This window comes from Lytechinus pictus, chromosome 7 (assembly GCF_037042905.1).
Source record: "Lytechinus pictus isolate F3 Inbred chromosome 7, Lp3.0, whole genome shotgun sequence".
Classification (NCBI taxonomy): Eukaryota; Metazoa; Echinodermata; class Echinoidea; order Temnopleuroida; family Toxopneustidae; genus Lytechinus; species Lytechinus pictus.
Genome location: NC_087251.1, coordinates 40,346,788 through 40,373,418, shown reverse-complemented (window position 1 = coordinate 40,373,418; position 26,631 = coordinate 40,346,788). Strand labels below are relative to the sequence as shown.

Genomic DNA, 26,631 nt, shown 5'->3' with positions numbered 1-26,631 from the left:
CATAAGTTATAATTCTCTTCTATTCACACACAAAAATGAAATTTTTGTGCCGTAATTGAGCCAAAAAAATTGAGGGGGCGAAACATGACGAAACGGCCAAAGTTTATGATTAAAAAGATCAAATTTTGTAATAAATTTTGACATAATATTCAGAAAATTATATCATTCCCGAAAATGATAACTTCGTGGAATTTCCTGGATTCCAGAAAGAGTGGAAGCACTGTCATGGATGTAATAGATGTGCATGATTCTTTTTATGACATTTTTTTTACAAGCTATGATTCCTTGAGGTCTTCTCGTCTTTCTCAGTCATTGTTATGTTCTTATTTGCCATTCATTTACATGCATACATACCTTCATTTATTTTCTATTTTTTTAATTTCTCTGTTTTTTAATGTTATTAATTTCAAAGTTTTGTATATTATTTTGTGCATGTTAAGAGGAAAGAAAGAGAAAAATATTAGAACTTTGAACTTTCTTTTTTTTGTACTTGGTTGCTGCAGCCTATTGTAACGCGCTGACTTGCAAGTTTGCTGCTATATACTCTTCAAGTTCAGGACTGATATTCAAGACTATTAATTGTAATCAGGTCAGGTTTAGGTCAGCCGATGGTTTCAAATGACGTCCTGCAGACCATAAAATCAAAAGTAGTTCAGGGAAGTAGATCACAGTATAGAGGGAAGATGGTGAAGATGCTCCTGCGAAATTTGCTCCGGTCTGAATATCTCGGATGGAATAGGGTTAGAGTTACGATAGTATAGAGTTTTGGGGTCAGAGTAATGTAAAGATTAGGATTAAGGTTTATATAGTTTTGGAGGCTAGGTTTTAGGTTTTCCTTAACATGCAGATTTCACATCGGAGCAATAATTGTCGCCGGAGCAAATGTCATGGAACCGGGAAGATTGCCATGCTTACCTTCAATACTTAAAGAAAAACTTGCATTCAAAACAAATCAAATAAAAAATCCGCATACAATTTATCTACTTTGTAAGTGAAAATTATTATTTGTATATATAGTGCTCTTTTATTCGTTCCCTTGGAAATATTTCCTACCCCCTTTTATTGGGTGGGGAGGGGGGGGGGGCTGGGAGAGGTTCCTGTGCCCCAAGCCCCCCCCCCCCCCCCCCCACACACACACACACGTGGTTGAAGACGTATAGTGAGCCCCAAAACACGTTAAGCACGTTACGGGCACCTGTGCTAACTTTTCTCTCATAATACAAAAAATATCAAGTAAAAATCATTTCGAATCATTGTATAGGCCTAGCCGTCACCGAGCCGTCATGATTGCTATACATATTTGTATTTTGCATCGCCAATTCGCCATCATAAATGAATATCCCACTCCAAATGGAAGATCATAAATTTTTATTCGGTCAGTCTACTGTATTATAGGTCCATGGTCTACTCCAGTGAGTGGCTAGCAGAAAACGAGAGAGAGCATTACAGGGGGGGGGGGGGGGGAGGAGCAATTGTTGAGGTCAGGGTCACAACACGAGGACAACGGGTATGTAAACCGCAATAAACCCGACCCAAATACAACGACTCCTTCTCTCTCTCTCTCTCTCTGTTTTTAGTGAATTATGTATAGTCTAAATTCTAAACTTTATTTTGTTAGATTTAGATTTATTTTCGTTCAAGAAAAATCAATCGGAGTAACAGTACATATTCAAAATAATACAGACAATCCACTGACATTTCGTAACAAATATTGAGGATAAATAATTAACCGACTTGACAGGAAAAGCAATGCTTGTATAAAAGGCAAGTCCCTAAACTTAAGTTTCAATGCTAATTAACAAAACTATGTACAATACTGAAGACGGACTGAGACGAGCTTAAAACAAGAAATCTACAATATATGAAAATAAAGCCGGAAATAAAGCGAATAAGCGACTACAAAAATAAGTGAAAGTAATTTCAATAACAATTACAATGATAACAAAAATAATGATAAATTTAAAATAGTAATTATAAAATTAGAGAAAAAAGTTGGCAAAGGAAAATTGAAGAGGAACATGGCGGTTGCACAGGTGGTTAGGCATTGTAGTGTCATTATTTAGAATATGTAATATTTGACAAATTTATTGATAGTTAAAGGTTAAATTTTAGAACTTAAAGTTTAGGTTATATGTTAGCTTGACTTGTTGGTGTGGAGTGTTGACATATTAGTTAAAGTTTACACTAAGAAATAATCCTATAAAATAATACATTTGTAATATCTTCAAGCTTTTTCCACATTTATACATTGATAGAGGTCTCTTTAATCGAAGGACGATACAACTGTTGAAAAATCTTTGAGCACCACTCACTTTTAAAAAGTTTGTGAAAAATGATTTGCGCAGAAATCGGAAATAATTATTTGGATAAAAGTAAACGTTAATCATGAAGAGCACATGGACTTTGGCTGAGAAGAATGAATTGAAGGTATCTTTTACCTTTTTAACTTATTTCCTTGCCCAAAACACTTCATCGAACGTCAATGCACCCCCATCCGCACACACCGTGATTACACAAAGCAGTGATCCAAATGAAATGGCTTAGGCTTGATTTTCTTTCTGTTAATCGAGACTTTTATCGAGACTTAAAAATGCGACAATTTTGCACTTCTTGTAATAATGAAAACGAAGGGTATCATGCTTAACAAATTTTGATATTCCGACTTGATCAAAACTATACGTTGTGAAACGTTTTTCCATAAAGAACAAAATGTGTAGACTCAATAGACAATGCAAGCACATCTCACCAAACGAATGATGCGAACGAAACGAACGAGCGCAAGGCGCGAACAGAAATTGTTTGATATTGTGATCTGAAACTGGATGATTTAAATCAGGCGCGGATCCAGGGGGGGGGGGGCACGTGCCCCCCCCCCTACGTGCCCCCCCCTTTGAGAAGCAAAATTAAAATTTGTAATGTAAAAATGCCATTCAAACTGAGATGTGCCCCCTCTTTATAAACTAAAGACCCCCCCCCTGTTTTGGCTTGTCAAATTTTTTCAGGTACGAAATATCCTTTATTTGTGGTTGAAAACCTTTTTTTTTTGCTTGTCAATTTTTTTCGGGTACGAAATATCCTCCGAAAAATTTACCCCCCCTTTTGGAAAATCCTGGATCCGCCCCTGATTTAAATGTATAGAACAAGCTGCGTATCTGAATAAATATGCACGCGCGTGTTTCAGAGTTCGACCTTGAATCTGGGCATTCTAAATACCTTTTTTATCATGAAAATCAATAAAGCGAGCGCGAAGCGCGAGTTTAAAATATTCGATATTCCGATCTAAAAAGGGTCAATTCAAGCTCTGTATTTCAAGCCATATGTAGGAAAATTGTGAGGTGGATATGGATCATAGTTAAAAAAGATTATTATTACTTTGAGATTTGACATGAGACCGGGACATTCTAAGAACATTATGTCATCATATGAAAATGATGACTATCTTCCTATTTCTTTTCCTAAGCACGAGATTAAACTTGTCGATATTCCATTCTGAAAATGGAACAATTTGATCATTAAATTAATATCGTTTTTATTAATCTAATAAGCCTAATGAGAGCGCGAAATCTGTTAATATTATATGGCCTGAAAACTGGACATTTAAAGCAACAGTCAATGAGAGCGCAAATCGCGAGCCGAAATTGTTGATAAACTGTCATGAAATGGGGATTTTAATTAGTTTGTTATAGAATTAATATTGAGGTATACATAACTCACAAAAGGGCGAGCGTGCAGAGCTAGATTCGTTTTGACAATCTGACCCGAATAGGGATAATTTGAGAACTCTATGGAATACAGGTTAAGGTACCTGACAAATCATATTTTGCGAGCGCGCAGCGAGAGCAGAAAATGTTCGTATTCATACCATTAAAAAAATTTACAGAGCACTTTGAAAAAATCAATTTGTAAATCAAACAAAATAATGAAAGTTCGATTTCTGAGCTAAAATATGTTTTGTACATTGACTTCAAAATTTGATATTTTAAGCTAAATAATGGGAGCGAGAGCGAAATTTTTTTTTCAGTGACATGATTTTTAAAAATCATTTTCCAAGTCTTCCCCCACATCTTATTTTATTCACTCGTCTTTTTCCTCATATTTTTCCCCTTCTTTTTTTTTCTTCCCCCTTCTTTTATGCTCCGCCAATAGGGGGGGGGGGGGGCTCGATCCACCTATGCTCATAGTAACAAGAATTTCTATTAACGCTGCAGTAAATAAGACCCCCAATCAAAAAACACTCGCGCTGCCCTATATACACATTCACTAAAACATTGAATGTGTTCGAAGTGACTTTTAAAAATAAAATACCAACATTTAAAAGGAAGGGCGCTAGATATTCCCAAAGGTAAAGTTCCAACGGAAGTATAAAAAAATGGTCACTACACCTTTGTGGGATTACTGAATCTTTATCAAAGCTTTACGCATGATTTTTTTTTATAAATGTATGTATCCATTAGTTTGTTATTGATTTTCCTTTATTTCCATGTAAGTAATGTTAGTGGATTAATATACTGTACAGGTATGTATATATGAAAGATATATATATATATATATATATATATAATTTATTGGTTGGATTGCTTAACTAAGCTAGTCGTACAGACTGTTTCACCCTAAGGCTCATCAGCGATATTTATACTCAGCTCCTACACAGTCGAGCACTATTAGATATTGCAGTATATCCCTATATACTTACCTACCTATATATATATATACACTGTTGGTCATAAAGGTGGAATATTTATTTTTACCCCAGTTTAGGGAAGGATTTTTAAAAATTATTTATTTCTAATAGATCTAGATAATGGCATACATTCTCAGATTTTATTGAATACTAATTTGCGAGTATTTGTTTTGCGTGACTGCTTCATCATATGTGTGTTACTATGCTAATCAGCTAAGGGACCTACGTCCTTAAGTCATGATTGACAGTAATGAGGATTAATGCCTCACAAAAGGGCACTGATATATAGCTGATCGACACGATTTTTATCCTGGGGCCTCACAGTAACGAGGCCATTGCTTAGCCCCTGAATCATGACTGTACGCAGTGTTTGCTAGGGTACGCGGCCCCTTCCACAAATCCCCCAAAACGAAGAAAATGCAATAAATTGTCAAAAATTTATTGCATTTTCCCCCGGCCCCCAACAGGAAAAATTCCTCTGTAGGGCCATGCATTATGGTTCAAGGCATGGCCACACAGAGAAATTTTTCCTGTTGGGGGCGGGGGGAAATTGCAATGAATTTTTGACAATTTATTGCATTTTCTTCGTTTTGGGGGATTTGTGGGGGCGGCCGCGTACCCTAGCAAACACTGCGTACAGTCATGATTCAGGGGCTAAGTAATGGCCTCGTTACTGTGAGGCCCCAGGATAAAAATCGTGTCGATTAGCTATATAAGTGCCCTTTTGTGAGGCATTAATCCTCATTACTGTCAATTATGATTTAAGGACGTAGGTTCCCTAGCTGATTAGCATAGTAGCACACATATGATTTAGCAGTCACGCAAAAGAAACACTCGCAAATCAATATTCAATAAAATCTGAGAATGTATGCCATTATCTAGATCTATTAGAAATAAATAATTTTTTTAAATCCTTCCCTAAACTGGGGTAAAAATAATTATTCCACCATTATGACCAACAGTGTATATACATACATAAATATACAGTGCGTCCCAGAAAAAACGAAACCGAGATTTAGCGATGATTTATCATAACTTAATCATAAATAAAATAGACAAATGACCTACCAATGTAAAGCTTGGAATCTCCTCTTTTATCTGGTATTACTTAGATTATTCCTCATTCACGCATGATTGAGCAAAAACAATTCGAAGAAAGGATGCCAAAAACTCATTTGGCGGGGGGTATCTGAATTTCAAAAAGAAAATCACATGACTAAAAAGTTCGATATCTTCTCTTTTCTTTGATACCTAAATCACAGAAAATGGTCAAGTAGTAAAAAAGTTATGATCCCTCGAAACAATGCTTGTATTTCCATAATTTCATTAAATAAACGTGTTTTCACCGGTTTCCCACTGAAGCTATCGCACGGTAACAAAAGAATTAATGCATGGCTGATCGTCAACAAAACGGAGTGTCGAGTGAGTTTGAACGCTAGCCTCTAAAACCTCTTCATTTCATGAAATTATTGAAATTCAAGCCTTATTTCAAATAACGAGAACTTTGTTATTTCTTGACCATTTTCTGTAATTGAGGTATCAAATTAAAGAGCAGATATTGAACTTTTTAGAAATGTGGTTTTCTTTTTAAAACCCAGATACGGCCCGCCAAGTGACTTTTGGTATCCCCTTTTCAAATTGTTTTTGCTCACTCATGCGTGAATGAGAAATAATCTAAGTAATATCAGATGAAAGAAGAGATTTTAAGCTTTAAAATGGTAGGTCATTTGTCTATTGTATTTGCGATTAAGTTATGATAAATCATCGATAAATCTCGGTTTCGTTTTTTGTGGGACGCACTGTATATATATATAAAGATATAGAAAGAAAGATACATAAATATATATAGAAATATATATATACATATATATATAAACCACATTTGTACTGTAACAAGATATGGTTTTGAATTTTTAAATTCAAATGGGTGTCCCCCTCTCACTATCTCCTCTCTCTCTTTCCCTCTCTTTCTTTGATCAATGCTCTTTTGGTTTCAATTATCACACTACTATCATAACAATACAAACAACAATGTGTGGTATATTTGTATTTATATTTTGTTCCTTTTCACTTGTTTACAATGAAATATAGGAATTTTTAAACATAAATTTACAGATTATTACAAAGCAGTTTGAGACCATGTATTTTCCTTGGCGGGGGGTGGGATGCAACAATAGATGCCACCACCCCCCCCCCCAAAAAAAAAAAAACGAAATTAACCCTCTGCACTGATGCCCAAGAATATTTTCATGCTATTTTGTGGTTCAGCATAATCTCAGATAAGCTTGGGTAAAACTAATTATTACAAACCTTGTACAATATCAACACTGATTGAGACAGATTGAGACTTGTATGAATCCTTGCTTTCCTTCACTGTACAGTGAAGTGCCTGACAATTAGAGGTCATCACCATTTCAAGAAATTATTTTGTGTAAAACACTTCTAGACAAACAAAAGAAAAAAATAACAGACAGAATAAGATATCATCCTGAGCACGTAATGACCTCTACATGTATGAACGTTCATCAAATCGCCATTGATTAAGAAAAAAAAAAGGTTCACGATGCCTTCTGTAATGGGGGCCACAGAGCAGGGGGTACTAAGGCCGCCCCGCTTTTTAGAGTCAAATGGTCCATACCAGATTGATGGAATATGAATCCAGGTCTGTAATTGCATAATGCCTTTGAAAGTGGGGAAGGGTCCTGAACTTGCAAAGATTCGTAAGTCATGTATTTGTATATGTATTAACTGTAAATGGTTCTTTTCTTCAGATTATTCAAGAACAGGTCATCTTTCCCTATTTTTATTAAATGTATTCTGAGTTGAAGCTGATTCATTTTTTTACGTATTAGTGAATTTTTTTTTTTTAATACAACCACTTTCAGATTTTAACTTTCATGTAGTATTGGTAGGCTGGTAGCTATACGATAAATGGCAGCAAGCAGACAATTGTTTTAATTATGTATGTTTCGACCCCCCCCCCCCCCCGCCCTCTTATTAAAAAAAGAGTTTCACACATGAAACTAGCTAAGGAAAAAAAAAAAAAAAAAAAATCAGTAATAAAAATGTTTCGGGCACCTGAAGGAGGTGTTGCTGGGCTAGCACCACGAGCGTCTTCGACAGTGTGCGCGCTTTATAAAATAACACCTTTATTCTTTTATTATCATTATTATAGATATTTCAGGTTTTTAATTGATAGATCAATAAAAACATGTGACAGATGACATTGCAATTTATGAGAAATCAACATAAACCCCTCACATAACTTCTCATACATTAATAATTCTAAATTGAGTCTCATCTTGAATAAATTGATGTTTCCATTTTCAAGGTTGGAAGACCCAATACACACTGCATTCGATGTTAAGGATAATAAGAACACAATGTATGAAATAACCTTCACTGCAGGCCTAGGAACTGTCAAGATGTACCCGATATATTACTGCTGATCTTTCTGCTGAAGCTAAAACTTGATCCAACATTCAACACATGGTGCGAAACATTGTTTTACAATGAATCCAGAGTTCATTTCCTCTTGACGACATGTCCACAGTCATATTTCCCCCTGATGACGGTATGTTTGACACCAGGCAAGTCTTGCGTCCTGCCACCTTCCACCAAGACAATGTTATGTTCTTGAAGATTATGGCCTTCTCCCGGGATAAAGGCCACTACCTCTCGACCATTGCTTAGCCTCACCTTGGCGCACTTCCTGTTGGCTGAATTGGGTTTCTTAGGCTTACGAATCAAGGTCTTCAGTACCACCCCCTTCATTTGGGGACGCATGTCCATTGCAAATGTCTTATTGGGGTTGGGTTTCTTGCGCAGCGGTCCTCTTCTATGGAGCTGATTGATGGTGATGCTTCGCACTGTTTGAAGGGTGGGCTGGAATATAGAGCCCTGTATTGAGCTGGCTATTGATCCAAAGAAAGATGTTCCTGTAGTTTGGGGGAAGAAATAACATGAAATAATGTGTATACGAATCTTATTCATTTATTCTAATTAATCTTACTAGTTGTGGGAAGAATAATCACAACTGGATATAAATTATGCAACTACATTGATATTTAGATGGCACTTACACCCTAGTGACTGCATTCAGTCAGTCTTAACCACACCAAATGTGTGCACATTCTCCACATCCTGGGGAGCATAATTCCAACCTGTCAACATAGGAGGCGCTTACAAATCCTGACTTGCGCTTTGATATTCAAACTTCTTGTAGTGGCACTTGAATGTCAGCAAAAATTGGCCCCTCACTTACAACACATACAGCCTTTCAATGAGTTTGACCCCAAAAGGCAGGTACATTCAAGTTACAGAAAGTTTTTGTCCCTCTTAAACTATCCACACTATCCTATGGGCAAAGAGCATTTCAATATGCAGACCCTCAACTATGGAACAAACTCTCTGATAATTTTAAAGGACAAGACCACCCCAGCAAAAAGTTGGTTTGAATCAAAATAGAAAAATCCAACAAGCATAACACTGAAAATTTCATCAAAATCTGATGTAAAATAAGAAAGTTATGACATTTCAAAGTTTTGCTGAATTTCACGTAAAAGTTATATTCACATCCTGGTCGGTATGCAATGAGTGGCCTGATGACATCATCCACTTACTATTTCTTTTGTATTTATCAAATGGAATATTCAAATTTTCTCCTTGTTATCAGGTGAAACAAAGTTTTATTCCTCCCTGAACCAGTTTAATTATCATTGTTTCAACATTTTGTGTTCTAACAAGAGGGTCCTTATTGTCAAATCTGTAACAAGTGGAACGCCTCTGGCAGTCTCGCCTGCATTACACAATTCGATATAGCAGCAGTGCTGCCTCTGAAAACAGCTAATGAATAATCATTCACAGAAGAAAACACAAACCATTCACCAAAAATGACCTTTGACCATGATTATGTGACCTAAGACATGTGCAAAACAATCATTCATAATTGATTACCCTTATGTCGATGTTTCATGAGCTAGATCCAAAAGTTTTATCTCTGGATGAGATAAATAAAATTCAAGAAAATTTATCTCATCCAGGATTTTTAAAATCTCTGTTGAAGACGGGTCAAACTAACTTACCTTGGACTGGAGAATGGTGGTGACACAACCGGCAAGCAGATGAAAGAAGTGGTCTCATTTTGGTCAAAATCTCAAACATGATTGTGAAGACTGATCTATTAAAACAAAATGAAAAATGCAAAACATTGATAACAAACAAAGATGATTCAGTAAAAAATTAATAAGTGCATGGCAGAATGAACAATAAAAAGTAACTATGGCCTCTGATCTATAGCTAAATTAGTTTCCTTGAACCTAGAAGCCTTTTCTTTTCACATAGAAATCTGAACCGAGTTTCAAAAGAAAGCCTTGGCAAACACCCTCTTTCATTATGCTAATATAATGCGGCACTGTAGGACACATCAGTTTGTATAAATCTTATCAACCTTTTTACATGTCATTCATGATTTTCTTAAACCCCTTTTGAGATTATGTATTTTCAACAGATCTATAGATCTACAAAATGTCATAAAGTGTTCTTTTTATGAATAGTTTAGGGCAATAATGAATTACAAGTCATCTCATACAGCATATTACAATAAATTGGCAATATGAAAGATGGTACCTTGAAAAAAACATTTTGAGAAACCAGCCCTTTTTTTGTTCCATGTCCATGCTACTATATCAGTATAAAATCAGTGATTTGAAGCCCATATCTTCACATGTTATAAACTCACTGCTGATTAAAAAACATCACAATCGCAAAAATGCGTGGCCGGCGGCTACGGCGATACTTGGGATAGCGGAAGCGAACTTTTCGAATTGGCTGTAAATTTATAAAGGGCTTCAAATCACTGATTTTTATACAGATACTAGAAGCATGGACATGGAGTGAAACAGTGTTCAAATAATCCAACCTTTGTGAATCGATGTGTCAATTGATGGATTGATCCTGACAGTTTGTGTAACGTGTAGTGGTAATGAGGTGAAGTGGAGCTTACACGATCCATCACCTGAGGTAATATTGTAAGTTAGAGCACTAACGGGATCGGAGTTCGGTTCGGAAGTTTGGCTCCTTGAATCAAAATCGGTTCGGATATCGGATCGACAGATATTCAAAAACAAAAAAATACATTAATATCTGTGGGTGGCCGGCACGTGGACAAATGCTGCAAGCTATACTGATGACAGACTTTGTTTTGATCTCCGACAAAAGCGGAGGAAGAAGATGATTTGTTTTGATCTCCGACATAATCGGAGGAAGGAAAAGAAGATAATGATGATGCATCCGAAGTTGTTTATGATGATATTCACCTTCTCTACAACATCGTGGTGATGGCGGAGGTAATCCTAAACTCTTAGAGGACGCATAGTCAGCGACAACTAAATTCTATTTGCCTCCACTTAAGATCAAAACATATCATCATCTTCTTGTTGTTTTTCTTCTTACCCGATTATGTCAGAGAACAAAACAAATCATCATCATCTTCTTCCTCCACTTACGTCGGAGATGAAAACAAATCATCATCTTCTCCTCCTCCTCCCTTTCCGCTAATATCGGAGATCAAACAAATCATACTTTTCTTCTCCTTTATCTTCTTTTCCTTCCACCGCTTTTGTCCGAGATCAAAACAAATCATCAGCGCATTTTGACGGCAAACATAGGTTTTGTTTTTCTAATCCGATTTTTTTCCCACTCGTCAAAAATCGGAGTTCGGAAAAATGTAGAAAAAAGGGGAAAATCGGATTGGGGATTGGAATAAAAATTGGTTACATTACAATAATGTAACACTATTTTAATTAGTACCATCATAACCAGTCATTCAATGGATGTTGTTTTGATATGCAACAAAATATAACAGAGACAGAGTCTGACTGACTACCGTATGGGCACTAGTATTCAACCCGGCATAATTCAAAGATTTGGACAAATTTCCCCAAATATCTAGAAATAGGGAATTTATCTTAATTTCATAACTTTTTTTATTTCCAGGGTAATCTGTTGTCAGTATTTTCTTTATCAATCTGTCGACGGTATGCGCGGAGAATCGAATTATGTGGCGATGACCTTTTGCACTGAATTGCACTAGTATTCAACCTAGTGATGATAGATAGCGAATCTCAAAATGGTTTAGATTGCTAAACTAGATCTAGATCTATGTAAGTCTCTGGCTTTGACGAATTCCTTGTTTGGTCTCATCTCAAATGGTCTAGTCCATAGTCGGATGGGACAAGGGCAGATTGAGAGACAGGGCCATCTTTCATCGCTAGGTTGAATACTAGTGCCAACAGGTTGAATATTAGTGCCAAAACCATCGCCGTATAATTCGATCGCCCGCGCACACAGTTGACGGGTTGAAGAAAAAATTAACGCAAAAAGAATAACAAGCATTTGCTCTTGGAAATAAGAGTTAAGACAGGTCTGAAATTAAGGTAAATTCCATATTATATATTTGAGGAAACTCTCGAGCTCTCCATACGGGTTGAATACTAGTGCCCTTAGTGCCTAACGCCATACGGTACCGTGCTTTCGACTTATAAAAAAAAAGTAAAATAATTTTCCCTGATTTCCCTGATTGAGGCACAAACTGGACCCTCAAAAAAAAAAGTTAGACCTCCATGTCGCGTTTGTTCTCGGTAGTGATTAGCCATTTTGACTTTTTTTTTTCCCTTTTGAAAGACAAAGAAGTAGAACGAATGGACTGACAAGGACACTGTCAGTCACTGACAGAACTTTTCCTTTTTAATTTTATAAATGATGGTCCAGTTTGTGCCTCGATGTCTATGGAAGCAGGAGACCGTCAAAAACACGGATATACGTCGTGTCGTAATTCAATTTACTACACGACGTAAATAATTACGTCGTGTGGTAATTCGAAATACCACACAACATAATCATTTACGTTGTGTAGTAATTCGAATTACTACACGACGCAATTCCGAATTTCTGCCCAACGATTTAATGTCATGACGTTAAATGAATTAGTGTCGCTACATTAAATAATTGAGGTCGTGTAGCAATTCGAATAACTACACGACGTAAATAATTACGTCGTGTAGTAATTCCAATTACTACACTACCTAAAGAATTACGTCGTGTAGTAAATAATTACTACATGACGTAATTCCGGATTACTGCTCAACGATTTAACGTCATGACGTTAAATGAATTAGTGTAGTGACGTTAAATCAACCAATGAGATCGTTCGTTATATGAGCGCAATGCGAAGAGCTGAGACTACAGAGTATTGTACCGGAACGTACCAGCAGGAAGTTAGTTGGATGTTCGATATTCAAACTGTGAAGTTGGTTTGATATTTAGGTTCGATATTCAAACGCCTGTGAAACCGGACCAATATTCGTTATTCAAATATTATGGGTTTTGAAAGCTAAGGGGTTTAACAGGTGCAGCACCTCTCGGGCAACCATAACAACACTGGCTTGCCCAAGTACGAGGACATTTAGGGGACAAACGTCAGTGAATAAAAGGGCATGAAATTTTTATTTTTTGATTTTATTTTCGAGGGGCCCCCTGGGATATCCCGACGGCCTAGCCGGGGTAACCACGTATCCTAACTTGTAGAACTCGACTCGGGCAACCATATAAACACTAGCTTGACCCGGTGCATGCACATTTAGGGGGCTCAAATTAACAAAATTAAAGGAATAAAGGGCTATTTATCGCATTTTGTTTATTTTAAAAAAAATGTCAAGGGGCTCCCAGGAATATCCCGACGGCATAGCCGGGGTAACCACGTATCCTAACTTGTAGAACTCGACCCCGGAACTCGACTCGGGCAACCAGATAAACACTAGCTTGACCCGGCGCATGCACATTTAGGGGGCAACTCGGTAAAGCATCTCATGAGCAGATCTTATTCATCTATTATACTCAGTCCTAATTTGTCCGCCACTAAATTAGTTCCGAAAGCTGAGTGATACATGTATTTTTCTTTTATTCGCACAAAATATGTTCAGTGGTTGCCCATTCTTTGTTTCTAAAATCAATCTTATCATTAATATACATACTCTATTTGTAATCAGCTTACACAAAAAAATGAGAATGGGTTGGGTCGAATGAATATCCTTAGCCGTCTGTTATTGTAGATCGTCATTTCTTGGAAAAAAGATGGGGGCGTATATTGATAGAAAACGTATTGTCAAAATATAAAATATGAGTATAAAGCTCCTCTAATCTTCGAATGATTCTCAGGAGACATTTTCTTTTGCATGTGTAGCCTTCAATTCAATTAATCAACAAGGAGTTATACCCCTAAAAAATAAACGTTTCATGAACTAAAATGTCTCTTTTAGACGATATCGCGTCAGTAATTTCAAAGCTATTGATTGATTGGCTAAATTTCCAAAGCGACTATAACGTAATTAGAATTCAATTTCAAAATCATTTTAAAAGGCCGAAATTTTCTGGCTCGCTTCGCTCGCTGGCGACCTTTACAAATTTTTCTGCATTTGCTATGTTGTGCTGCCTCATGCAACATATTTCGTTTATTATCGATCCGCAACTGCGTTGAACTTAAAATAATATGAGGTGTATTTACCCGTGCGATAGAAAAATTGTCATCTGCAATGTTTAAAAATGTCAAGAGGTTCCGGGGGCTCCGCCCCAGACCAGTGGCGGCACCAAAGGAGGAGGCCCCAGTGAGTTGCCCCCCGCCCCCAAAATTTTGAGAAAAAAAAAGTATAGTAAACGTTGTCATAATTCTCCAAAACTGTTTTTTGTTCTTTAAATTTTGAAAATTTTCTCATCCATTCACCGTTGGCATTTAGCTCCTAACAATTTTGGTCACTAAGTTAAAGGTGATTTTTTTTCTCGTTGGCTCGAGACTTATTATTAAGCAAATTTTTGCTGCATGCGCCATTGTGTGTCCCCTCTTTTTGTTCTTATCACGCATTGAGCTTCGCCCTAATGCTCGGGGCACAATCATAAAACATCCTGTTCATACAATGATATGACCCCTCCGTTCTCCCTTCTCTTTCTCTCCCGTTCCCCCTCCTTTTTCTTTCCAATCTCTCCCTTTCGCTTCTCTCTCTCCTATTATGTATTCTCTCTTTCCTTGTTTTTTTACTCTACCCACTGGCGGCACCAAGGAATATCAGAACCGTGGTTCACCATGCTTGAAATATGCCGTTAATTCTGTTAATTTTAGCCCCCTATTAATGTGCATGCGCCGGGTAATCGATTCAAGTTCTACAAGCTAAGATACGTGGTTACCCCGGCTAGGCCGTCGGGATATTCCTGGGGGGCCATTGACATTTTTTTTAAATAAACAAAATGCGATAAATAGCCCTTTATTCCTTTAATTTTGTTAATTTGAGCCCCCTAAATGTGCATGCACCGGGTCAAGCTAGTGTTTATATGGTTGCCCGAGTCGAGTTCTACAAGTTAGGATACGTGGTTACCCCGGCTAGGCCGTCGGGATATCCCAGGGGGCCCCTCGAAAATAAAATCAAAAAATAAAAATTTCATGCCCTTTTATTCACTGACGTTTGTCCCCTAAATGTCCTCGTACTTTGGCAAGCCAGAGTTGTTATGGTTGCCCGAGAGGTGCTGCACCTGTTAAACCCCTTAGCTTTCAAAACCCATAATATTTGAATAACGAATATTGGTCCGGTTTCACAGGCGTTTGAATATCGAACCTAAATATCAAACCAACTTCACAGTTTGAATATTGAATATCCAACTAACTTCCTGCCGGTACGTTCCGGTACAATACTCTGTAGTCTCAGCTCTTAGCATTGCGCTCATATAACGAACGATCTCATTGGTTGATTTAACGTCACTACACTAATTCATTTAACGTCATGACATTAAATCGTTGAGCAGTAATTCGGAATTACGTCGTGTAGTAATTATTTACTACACAACGTAATTCTTTACTTTAGGTAGTGTAGTAATTGGAATTACTACACGACGTAATTATTTACGTCGTGTAGTAATTTGAATAACTACACGACCTTAATTATTTGATGTAGCGACACTAATTCATTTAACGTCATGACATTAATTCGTTGGACAGTAATACGGAATTGCGTCGTGTAGTAATTCGAATTAGGCTACTACACTACGGCTACGTAATTATTTACGTTGTGTAGTAATTCGAATTGCTACACGACGTAATTATTTACGTCGTGTAGTAAATTGCATTACGACACGACGTATATCCGTGTTTTTGACGGTCTCCTGCTTCCATAGATGTCAGGATTCTGTCACGATACACCTTCATTAAGACCATGATATACCGGTACAGACAGTAGTACAGTACGTAATCGAGGTACGGTACCAGTACCTGTAAGTGCATAATGTATTTCTTCCCCTTTTATTTGGGCCTTTGGGGTGCTACCCCATTTTGGAGAGTACCCGCTGCCTAATTACACGGACGAGTCCTGGGTTCCGGACCGCTTCGCCGGCCGGAGCTCTAGCTCCCTGCCTGGCCTGGCCCGGGGCCACTCACACGTATTGCGAGGTATGTTATACGAACGGGCCCGGGTCGGGGCAGCGTGGGTTAGGTTACCGTTATGTTAATCGTTATTTATATTAAGAACATACCGGTACGGCATATTTTCAGTAAAATTCTCTCAAAATATACCGGGGTAGTTGTAAATCTTTAAGTTTAACTTAAATCTAAAACAGACAGATTATGTACGTTAAGTCTCGCCAAATTATAAAGGAAAAGAACGAAAAATTGTTTACCTCCGTCTTCTTTTCTGAAGTAAGCTCGATCGTGCAGCAATTTAGATATAGCTAGCTCAGCAGCCATGGGCCGATTGCACGAAAGGGTCTTTCAAAGGACCGTCCTTCGTGTCGCCCATCTTTTATGATGCGCTAGTATAACTTAGTATAAGCGGGGTGTTTCTGAAATTTATGATTTAAAAAATAAAATTCGTTAGCTTGCTTTTAAATCAAATTTCATACAATTTCATGAGATATCACATCATTTTATAAACAAATATTTTTATTATTATAAATGAAGAATAAAATATGTTTGCAGATAATTTATTTGAAATGCGTTTCACATGGCGCATCATAAGAAATTGGCGACACGAAAGACGGTCCTTGCGAAGACGCTTCGTGCAATCGGCCCCATATTGCCAAAGATACGTATTTCCAGTTCAGTGGGTACAAGGAGCGCGCGGCAGAGCTAGCTAAAGACGTATCATGGGAAGATCGGACACTCAATGGCTCGTAATGAAACGCCGAATTTCGTTCATGGGGAAGGGCGTCCTACAGCGTTGAGTAAGTAAACTTGCGCAAGTCGGCACGCTGCTGTGTACAAGACATATGGGGAAATGATGGAGGGGGTAAAGGGGCGGCAAAAGGGGATAATTCAATTTTTTCATTTCCAAGAAACATCTGAAATATATTCATTTATGATTTTATAAGGATTTTTTTTTTTTTTTGGGGGGGGGGGCGTTACAAACTTATCAAATTTGAATCAATTTACATTACATGCTTTATGGAACTGATGGACATAAATATTTGCACAATATTAATGCAACGATCGGGCATCGCCCCCAACCCTTTCCCATCCCCATGGGTAGTCTTTCGCTCATATACAATTAAATACACAGCCCATAGTTGAAGGATAATCTATCATGGCAGCTGAGGGGGGGGGGGCGGTCCCTAACAAGCTCAATTAACTTCATTATTTTGCCCCCGGCCAGGGGCCCAGTTAGCGCCTATTTCTAGTTATTTTTCAAAAGCTGTCGACGAGCTAGTCATATTATTGTAGTCACATCATGTCTATATACTCACATCTTTACCCTGGCAGATCCATGGTGGAGGGGGCGCCTGGATAAAAATGTGACCCCCCCAAAAAAAAATGGAGCGGGTGAGGGGGGGGGGGGCTTTTTCATTAAAAGATACAATAGCAATATGTATTTTTTAAAGTCGTCACTGGGTGAATAGATGTATAAGAAAGTGGGCAGTGTGGGTGTTTTAAATGGTTTTGGCTTGGCATAACATATTTAACAAAGGTTGGTTGCTTTGTGTCCACCCCCGGCCCTTTGGACGATCCTCGATCCTCCACTTTTTTACCTACAAACATAAAAAAAACACCCAAGGGTTTGAGCAAACGGGTCATATCTGGTTGCCATGGCAATAGCAACAAGCATATTCATGTTCGTCACCCTCAAATAAAAGGAAATGAAAAAAAAATAATATTCTACATACTTTTGTCAAAATTTGCATTCAGTTTCTGGGGGAAATGCCTTTGTCATGGCAACGGTTCATTTGCAACATTATCATTTATCAGCGTCACCAAGACAACATCAATATTTACCATTTTACTTAACTAATTTTTACTGTAATTTGTTTTCAAAATGAAATGACTGGGTCAAACCTTATGCATAATATATACATGTATTCAAGGTCATTTTATGGTATTTTCCACCATTATCTTGTTTACCATGTTATTTGGTTGCCATGACAAAGCCTAAGCCTAATTGGTATTTATACATTTAGCAACCGTAACTGCATGTGCACCCTAAAATATAGGGGAAATTAAAGAAAAATGTGATACTACATGTTTTTTTTTTAAATCAAAGTTTGTACTTTTCTGCGGATAATTAGCAGTTACTAGGCAACAGGACCAGTGGGGTGGGGGCCTGGGGGCACGTGCCCCCTGAGATTTGGTTTGCCCCCCTCCTGATAAAAATGGCGGAGCCAAAAAAAAGGAAAAGAAGGAGAAAGACAGAAGGAAAAAAAGAAGAGGAGGAAGACGAGTGAATAAAATAATGTGAGGGGAAGACTAGCAAAAAAAACCCAAATCTTTCATAAGATTTTCGCTTACGCTTCGCGCCAGAATAATCTGTTCGATGATATTTATATCTTGCTCAATAGGCTGATAAGGAGCTTAAAATATCAAGTTTTGAAGTCAATATACAATTCAGCTCGGACATCGAGCTTTCATTATATTTTTTAATATTTATGTTGTTTTATATAATAATTAAGTTAAGAAGTGACTGATCAGGGAAAATATAGGTGAAGATAATTTCGGGCCCTGTCCCCTATTGGCGAAAGTCGGATCCGCCCTTTTGACACATACACACACTGATCGAAAAAAGCAAGGACCCCCCAGTGCCCCCCCCCCCCGGAAAAAATCTTAGCTACGCCACTGAACAGGACATATGCAACATTTTGTTATTGAATTCTATAGTACCAAGGCAACACCAATGTAATTCTAATAAACAGTTACTGTAATAATTATGTTTTCCAAATTAAATATAAGGGCCATTAACCTGCAGATTACGTCATTTTTTGCAGATGTTATTTTGTTGCATAGCGACGGCTTAATATGGTATTTACGCATTTTGCAACAAAAACTTTATGTTAAACACCCTAAAGTTTTGATAAATGAAAGAAAAGTCAGATTCTACATGTTTTTTAAATGAAAAATTCGCATTTTTTTTCTGGGTTGAAAATAAGCCGTTACCATATGGCAACGGACATAATTATTATAACTATTTTGATGAGCTTAAATATTTGTAAATTTCATTTGCATCTAGAATTGAAACTTTAAATCAATAAGTTAGGTAATCAATACCATGTTTATTTTACCATATACAGGGGAAGATAAGTTATAATCCGTTGCCATGGCAACAGGTGAGGACGAACCTGGTACAGCTGGTTGGGGTGGCTCACCTTCTGAAATAGAAAGTTGGTTCATAAGGAAACTGTGTACCCAAAAGTATGCTTTTGTCCACTCTGTAACGGTTATCTAAAAAAACTAACCCTAAGCCTCTCGTACACAGGGCTTTGGCGCCCTTCCTCATGAAGAAAATCGAGCGTTTCAAAAAATTGCCGAAGTGTCCGATCTTCCCCTTGTAGTATCTTTGAGGAGACGTACGCGCACGCACCTATCGATGAACTTTGACCTCATCCATGACAACGTACGTCGCGGGCGCCGCGTTTAGTTTGTTTACAATCGTAACGTTCATGCCAGCCACGCTGCACGACCCAAAACAGTCTTTGAAATTAACACAGCCGTCGGGGTTAAAATAAATTTTAGAAATCACATTGTCATGGCAGAAAAGAAGCAGGATGGAACAAGCTATCAGAGGTACCGTATTATTTATTTTGAAATTTGGCGTTGCGCGCTGGATCTGGACGTCCAGATGTGCCAAAAGCCTCTGGCTCTGCTCTGGAGTCTGGCTATGCCGCCATGCCATGCCATTGCTGGCCGGCGGATCCCGGGCGCGGGCTGGCGCTTGGCGCGGACAGGCGCTCAATGGACCAGGGGCCTGTTTCAAAATTCATGACCATCGAGATGAGCGATAGTTACTTTTTTAGTTTTACGTAGGAACGTCCCTAGGACCATTCTTCCGAGATAGGAAGATTGGTGACAAATCAGCAATTTCCATTTCACGAACAAAGCTAAGGCAATTTTGTCTGCAACAACTTTGTCTTTGTCTTTGAAATGATAATTGATATCGATTGGCTGGTATTTAGATTGGGCTTTTCCATATTGTTACTGTTAGTGTAAAAAAGCAACATCAACAAATATATCCCTCCCGTCGTCAATAAAGCTACAAATGGCAGATTCTTGAAGGTCTTGGAATTGTAAATTATATTTTTAGGAATGCCGAGTTTATCGGCAGCATAATCCAAAGTTTCTTGCGTCACACAAGTTGCGTGTTTTCATACTCTCCATTTTGGATGAAAAGTGATGTCATGTCTCATGACTTACCTTCTTCTTTCCAACGTACGAAAAACTGGCGTCATTTCATTGTCGATAATAAAAAACATCCAAAGCAAAACGGGAGTGTATAGGTGGTGACTGCTTCGCAGATTGTAGTCTGCCACATCAGACGTATCGCTTGCGTTCAGTATAACAGCAAAGACAGCTGCAGTCTCCGCCTAGATTATAGGCTAGGTGCATGATATAGAAATTATAATTCTAACGTAATACAGGTAGCGCACACAAATTCTACAGCTATTATAAATTGACAATAGAAATTATAATAAAATGTCAAATTAAAAAAAAAGCTAACTTGGGTGATATTCAGTCAGTGAGTGGGCTGCATGAAACAGTACACTAACTGTTAATTAGACAGATGAATTCCATCTGTTAGGACCTTTTAAACATTTTAAAATGTTCTATTGAATGGTTTTGCAAGTTTGAGACTGCAGTTGTACTTATCGCAGTTTTAAGCTAAACAATTTAAGGTTTAATTACATCTTCAATCTTCATAAACCAAGGGCTAAATTTGAGTCCAACTATACAAGAGATTCCTATGCATGGTAATTAAATGTTCCATATGAGTGATGATGGTCCTTGACTTGAGTAAACTGATAAACAGTAGAACCAGGCAGGATTGACTAAGTAATAAATAACGAGCTGTTATTGTTAAGGTGCAGTTTGTTACTTTCAGAAAGCTCAAAGCTCTGACAATACAGTACAAGACAATTCTGCTTTCATGGACATGCTGAGGAAGAGCAGTGAGAACCAGCTAAGTTGATATTGACTTATATTTTTTATTTCAAATACTACGCAAACTGAAATTGTATTAAATATTTTCTTTCCATTTTCATTTTCTACCAGCATTCCTAGATTTTCAAAGTTACATCCTGTAATCCCAAGAAGATATGTACCAGAGTGGAAGAATGATATGAAAAACAGAGAATTGCTTGTTATGGTAAGTGAATCATACAACTTTTGTGTTTACATGTAACTTACTAATGAAACCAAATCATTTACATATAGAATGATATGTGATTCTGTAAATTTGATTTGATTTATTTATTTCCACATTCTAATAACAATCATCTTTTCTCAGCATATAACCTAGAAGCAAATGACATAAAGAATAACATATGCATACGTACATTCTAACAATCTACTTGAAATATATCTATACCTAATGAATTTCTCTTTTTTTCTATATTATTAAAACAAATAGCAGAAAAAAATATACATATCAACATAATACATTTTGGAATGTGGGAGACCTCCATCTTAAGCTTAGAGCTTGAAATTGAAACAGGCCTCGAAAGGAAAGGGGAAGGAAAACCAGACAAACAGTGCAATCAACGATTCATTTCATCATCCAATACTTTCTATTTTCATATTTTGAGTTCGTTACTGGCTTTATTTTCACGAGATCTATTTTCTACACCTCCAGACTCTCACATTATTCCAATATTGTACATTACTTTAGCTGTATATTTTTCTGATTCATGTCATGAAGAATATTTTTTCTGCATTTGATTCAACAGAACTGCGAAATGAGTGGCATCATTCCTAAAGGCCCACACGATGAAAGTCTTTTCCTGGACAAACGGGAACGCATGAACGAAGTCGAGCCAAGAGCAAGGGTGGAGTCCAAGCATCCAGTCTTGGAACGTTACGATGCTCTTAGGCCAGAGTTCCACACGGCTCAGTCTAAGTACCAGAGCAGTCTTATGTTTCGCAAGGACAGTGTACCGGTACCAGGACATGACTATCAATGATATATCAACAAAATAGAGACATTTGCACAATTGGATAGCAATATGAACTTATCTTTCATCACATGGACACTTTATGTTAAGTTTCCTGATGACGTGGTTCTTTTTATTTTCGACAAATCGAGTTTGTATTTATTTCTATAGTTTTGACTATGTACAATGACCATGTTTGTAGCATTCTTTGAAATTATATACCGATAGTCAGTGGTCATCATATTTTACATTTGAAGCACTCGACATATTTTTTTGTATGATGTGTATGCCTACACTCGTATCTATGATTATTATGTATAATCTCTTATGAGGGGAATTCAATCCAAATAAAAACTTGTTTTTAGAGGAAAATGAAAAATCAGAAAAGTTTTTAGGTGAAAGTTTGAACAATATCGGACAAACAATCAGACGGTTATGAATTTTTAAAAGTTGTAAATATTGGTAATCACTCTACCCGTGGAGACTTCCAATTGGCCTCATATGTGATGTCATAGACTTATCTTCCATGTACTCCAGTACGTAAAATGGCTATCCAGTAATCCTACTGTTCTGAGTGTGCACGATTGACTATGCTAATTATTACATCACTTATCAAGCCACGTTTTTTTATTGTGGTCATTCACCCAGGCAAGGGGCACAAAGATTAAGCAGGCTTTATAAAAAGGTAAAAAACATTCATTTCCCTTGGTCTTGGAGGAATAGGAAGACATACATGTAGTACTGTAAGAAAGTCAGCATCTAAGAAACTTTGACGACATTTTTCTTCTGGTTTTTGCCTCGCCTGCATAGCAGAGCGAGACAATAGGCACCGGTTTTTCCGAAGTTTTTGAAATGACAGTTTAAGTTAGAAAGTGTATGGACCTAGTTCATGAAACTTGGCCATAAGGGTAATCAAATATTACTGAATATCCTGCCTGAGTTTCAAGTCACATGACCAAGGTCAAAGGTCAATGAACTGACTATTTGGGGGTATTTTTTTTAAAATGTCATCATAATTCTGAATGTAAATGGATCTATTGCATGAAACTTGGAATTGCAATAATCGAGTAACACTGATAATTTTGCATCATCAATGTCAAAAGTCATTTATGGTAAATTAACTTAGTATGAATGGTGTTTTTTGAATAGTTATTCATCGTAGTCGTTTTCAAAGTCAGCAATGGTGCTATACGAATCGCACAATGCAGGCGAGATTACCAGAGGTGTTTCACTTGTTGTAATGTAGCTTTAACTTGGTTGAAAATTAACACCTGTCTAAATCTATGCCTGCCGTTTAGCTGTATAGGAAAATATGTTAATGGTATATTAGTTAGTTTTAGTAAACAGCAGATTTTGCAATTTAATTTGAGATTCCCTTTGGACTTTCATAGCAGTTCATTATCAATGTAATGTAGGCTATGCAAACACCACTATGAATCATGTTCTTAGATATCGGAGCATATACAAAGAATCTTTACAGCCAGACTATCAATTTCAGACACTTTCAGCAGTACATGATAAATTCACTTTTGATGATTGATATATTTATAGATACTGTAGATAGATAGATAAGAATATAAATGAAGGTCCTGCGTCGGTTGTGGTAATATAAAGCAAAATACAAGGTGAATAAAACAACCGTAGATAGAAAAGTTGATCAAATTTTCGCCCATAGGGCTTCATCAGGAAAGATAGATAGATAGATAGATGGATAAATGGTATTTATTTATGATAAAATTAAATCTGCAGCCAAGGGCTGAATTACATGAATTTGTACAGAATAAAATTTCTAAATACAAACAGATAAATAATGATAAAAAAATGTACATGTATATTAAAATATATAAAGGGAAGGGGGATGAAGAGAGCAATGTATACAAAAGAAGTAATGTCAGGAAGAAGAATGGGAAGAGATTAGGAGTAGATTAAAGTTATATATAGCATTTCAACATAATGATTTTTTTTTACATAAATATACATGTATAGTTGAGCAATATTAAAAGAATAAAACAATGACATCTGTGTAGTTTCTCACTTTCTAAAGAGTGGATTGTATGAAATACTTTTTTTTTAAAGAAAACAAACAGAAAAAACAAGTGAAAGCTATTAAAAAAGGGGTGAATTGAAAGAGGGAAAGGTGTATTCAGTACAAAAGATTTTTAACAGTAATACAGGTTGGGATTGTTATCGGTATGCTTGATAATGATATTTATATGACACCTAGACAGATCCTTGCCATTTGATTGGTTGTTTGATATCGATCATTCAGACCATTTTACAATGACGTCATCAACCGTGCAATTTTGGATCCATACGATTTTGTCCACTGCACGCGCGCATGTTGATTGTACGTGACAATCAACAGACCGAGCTCGCACTGCATTCACATAATTATTTTGCATCGAAATTCATACATTTCATATGAAATAGAATCTATTTTTAGGTGTCATATAAACCAAATAATGAATGTTCTTATCATTCGTGCAATGGACAAATTACTTCATTCATTACTTCATTCGGTGAAAGATGAAATGAATGATGGATCATTTCATCTTTCACCTCATGAAGTATTTTGTCTATTGCACTCATAAACTTTCATTATTTGTATACTATTCTAAAGAAAAATTGTGTTGATAGTGATAATAGTTGCAAGAAACGGAATCATGGATTATCTTAAAAGGATTAAATACCAAAAAATAAGATGACATTGAGGTAAAATGATCTGTGCACAAAGGTAAATGAATTATGGATTATGAGCCAGTAACTTTTCGGAGATTCAATACAGACATTACATTTCAGACAATTTTTGCAACTTCAAAAAGGCCATTAAGATACCACAACCTTTTTATTCTGACTTGATATCATGGAATCACTCACTAATATGAAGTGAGTGAGCTGATGTTGACTTTACATGTACTAATTCTTTTGTGTTTTATTATATGAATTATATTATTTGCTCTGATAATTAAAAAACAGGACAGTCTACTGAAAATGTATAAGATTTTAATAATAATAGAGGATATTTATTAAGCGCATAATATAGTATAGCTCTCTATGCGCTTTACAATTTTAAAAGACAGTAAAAATGATTCAATTCTAACAATAACAAAAACAAAATATAACATGAAGGAACTAATAATTGCTGCAAGTTATTTTAGGTATCCTACCCTTACCTAATGCCATAAAATTGATGTTATATGAAAATATTGAATGATTATTTTTATGTAAATATAAGAAAGTTGAGGCATCATCACCCTAAATGTACCATATATTCATGATGGGAATGCAATTACCCGTTTTCAAAAATAATCCAATCCAAAAAAAAATACTAATAAGTCTCGATCATCTTTTATGAGAATTTGAAGCAAGTCTCAAGGTTTGCTCGTTAAACGTTACTGTATACATTCATTTATATTTTATCATTCCAGTACTGGATAACCCCTTTAATGTCCAAATTAATGTTCATATTAAAGGAAAATAAAAGGGAACTAGATAGCTTGTGTGAAAACAGACAAATCAAAGAAATAGAGATCAATGAAAGTTTGAAAAAAATAATCAGACAAATGATGAGAAAGTAATGAGCATTTGAATATTGTGATCACTAATGCTGTGGAGATCCATTGGCAATGCGAAGAAGATGTGTGATGTCACTTGTGAACAACTCTCCCAGTACTTATGTACATACTTCACTTACATGTAAACTGCCTCTTTTATCACATCTATCAGTAGATCATGTATTCTTTCTATAGGAGGGCATGTAATACAAATTTCAAAGAAAACATGGATAAAGAGTTTGTATTGATCACCATAAGAAAGAGCAAAAAAGAGACATTTTGGGGTATTCAATAGTCCACCAAAGGGAAAGTTGTTCACATGTGACATCACACATCTTTGTCACATTGCCAATGGGAGGATCTCCATAGCATTAGTGATCGCAATATACAAAACACATAACTTTCTCATTATTTGTCCGATTTTTCTCAAAATTTCTTTGTTCTTAATCTTTGATTTTTCTGTTTCAAAACAAGTCCACATGTTCCAAAGGTTTCTTTCTCCTTTAAAGACAAAAGCGTCCATTTATGCTACATTTCAATGCAGTAAAGAAACAAAACTTAATCCTTTACTGGTACGCAGTTTCATCTCTGCTATAAATGCGTAATTTCCGTAACGCAGTGGTGGTGTAATGTCCGTAACCCATTTTATTGATGAATTTTTGAAAATTTCTTAGAAGAATTTGTTGATATGTTGTGCGATATCACATTTTACGCTTCTCACTTGTTCTGCAGCAGAAAGCCTAATTCATTTCTTGATCACCTCTACGATTGACTTCTGTAACAGTTTGCTGGCTGGTCTTCCTTCCATTATGCTGAACAGACTCCAGAACTTACAGAATGCTGCTGCTTGCCTGCTAACTGGTACCAAGAAATATGACCACATCACCCCTGTTCTCATGGAGTTGCACTGACTACCAAATAAGTACAGGATCTAATTCAAAATCTTTCTCCCGA

The 26,631-nt window shown here is 36.7% G+C and overlaps 2 protein-coding genes across 4 annotated transcripts; one reads left to right on the top strand and one right to left on the bottom strand.

Moving 5' to 3' along the window:
* Positions 1–6,715: 6,715 nt before the first annotated feature.
* Positions 6,716–16,797, bottom strand: LOC129264421 (small ribosomal subunit protein uS12m-like). 2 transcript variants are annotated; one of them, XM_064102680.1, is made up of 4 exons: positions 16,720–16,769; positions 16,397–16,558; positions 9,766–9,860; positions 6,716–8,619 (listed from the first exon to the last, which is right to left on the bottom strand). In XM_064102680.1, exons 3-4 carry the CDS (start codon positions 9,842–9,844, stop codon positions 8,207–8,209), a joined length of 492 nt encoding a protein of 163 aa, XP_063958750.1. In that variant the 5' UTR covers positions 9,845–9,860; positions 16,397–16,558; positions 16,720–16,769; the 3' UTR covers positions 6,716–8,206. The 2 variants fall into 2 exon arrangements, with proteins under 2 accessions (XP_063958750.1, XP_063958749.1); XM_064102679.1 differs by having other exon boundaries at positions 16,397–16,797.
* A 2,635-nt stretch (positions 16,798–19,432) lies between these two features.
* Positions 19,433–24,139, top strand: LOC129264422 (sperm-associated microtubule inner protein 10-like). Of its 2 annotated transcripts, XR_010294222.1 has the most exons (4): positions 19,433–19,763; positions 21,246–21,339; positions 21,920–22,966; positions 23,370–23,516. XR_010294222.1 is itself a non-coding variant. In XM_064102678.1 (3 exons), exons 1-3 carry the CDS (start codon positions 19,726–19,728, stop codon positions 22,151–22,153), a joined length of 366 nt encoding a protein of 121 aa, XP_063958748.1. In that variant the 5' UTR covers positions 19,588–19,725; the 3' UTR covers positions 22,154–24,139. The 2 variants fall into 2 exon arrangements, 1 of the variants encoding a protein (XP_063958748.1); XM_064102678.1 differs by having other exon boundaries at positions 19,588–19,763; positions 21,920–24,139.
* Positions 24,140–26,631: the final 2,492 nt, after the last annotated feature.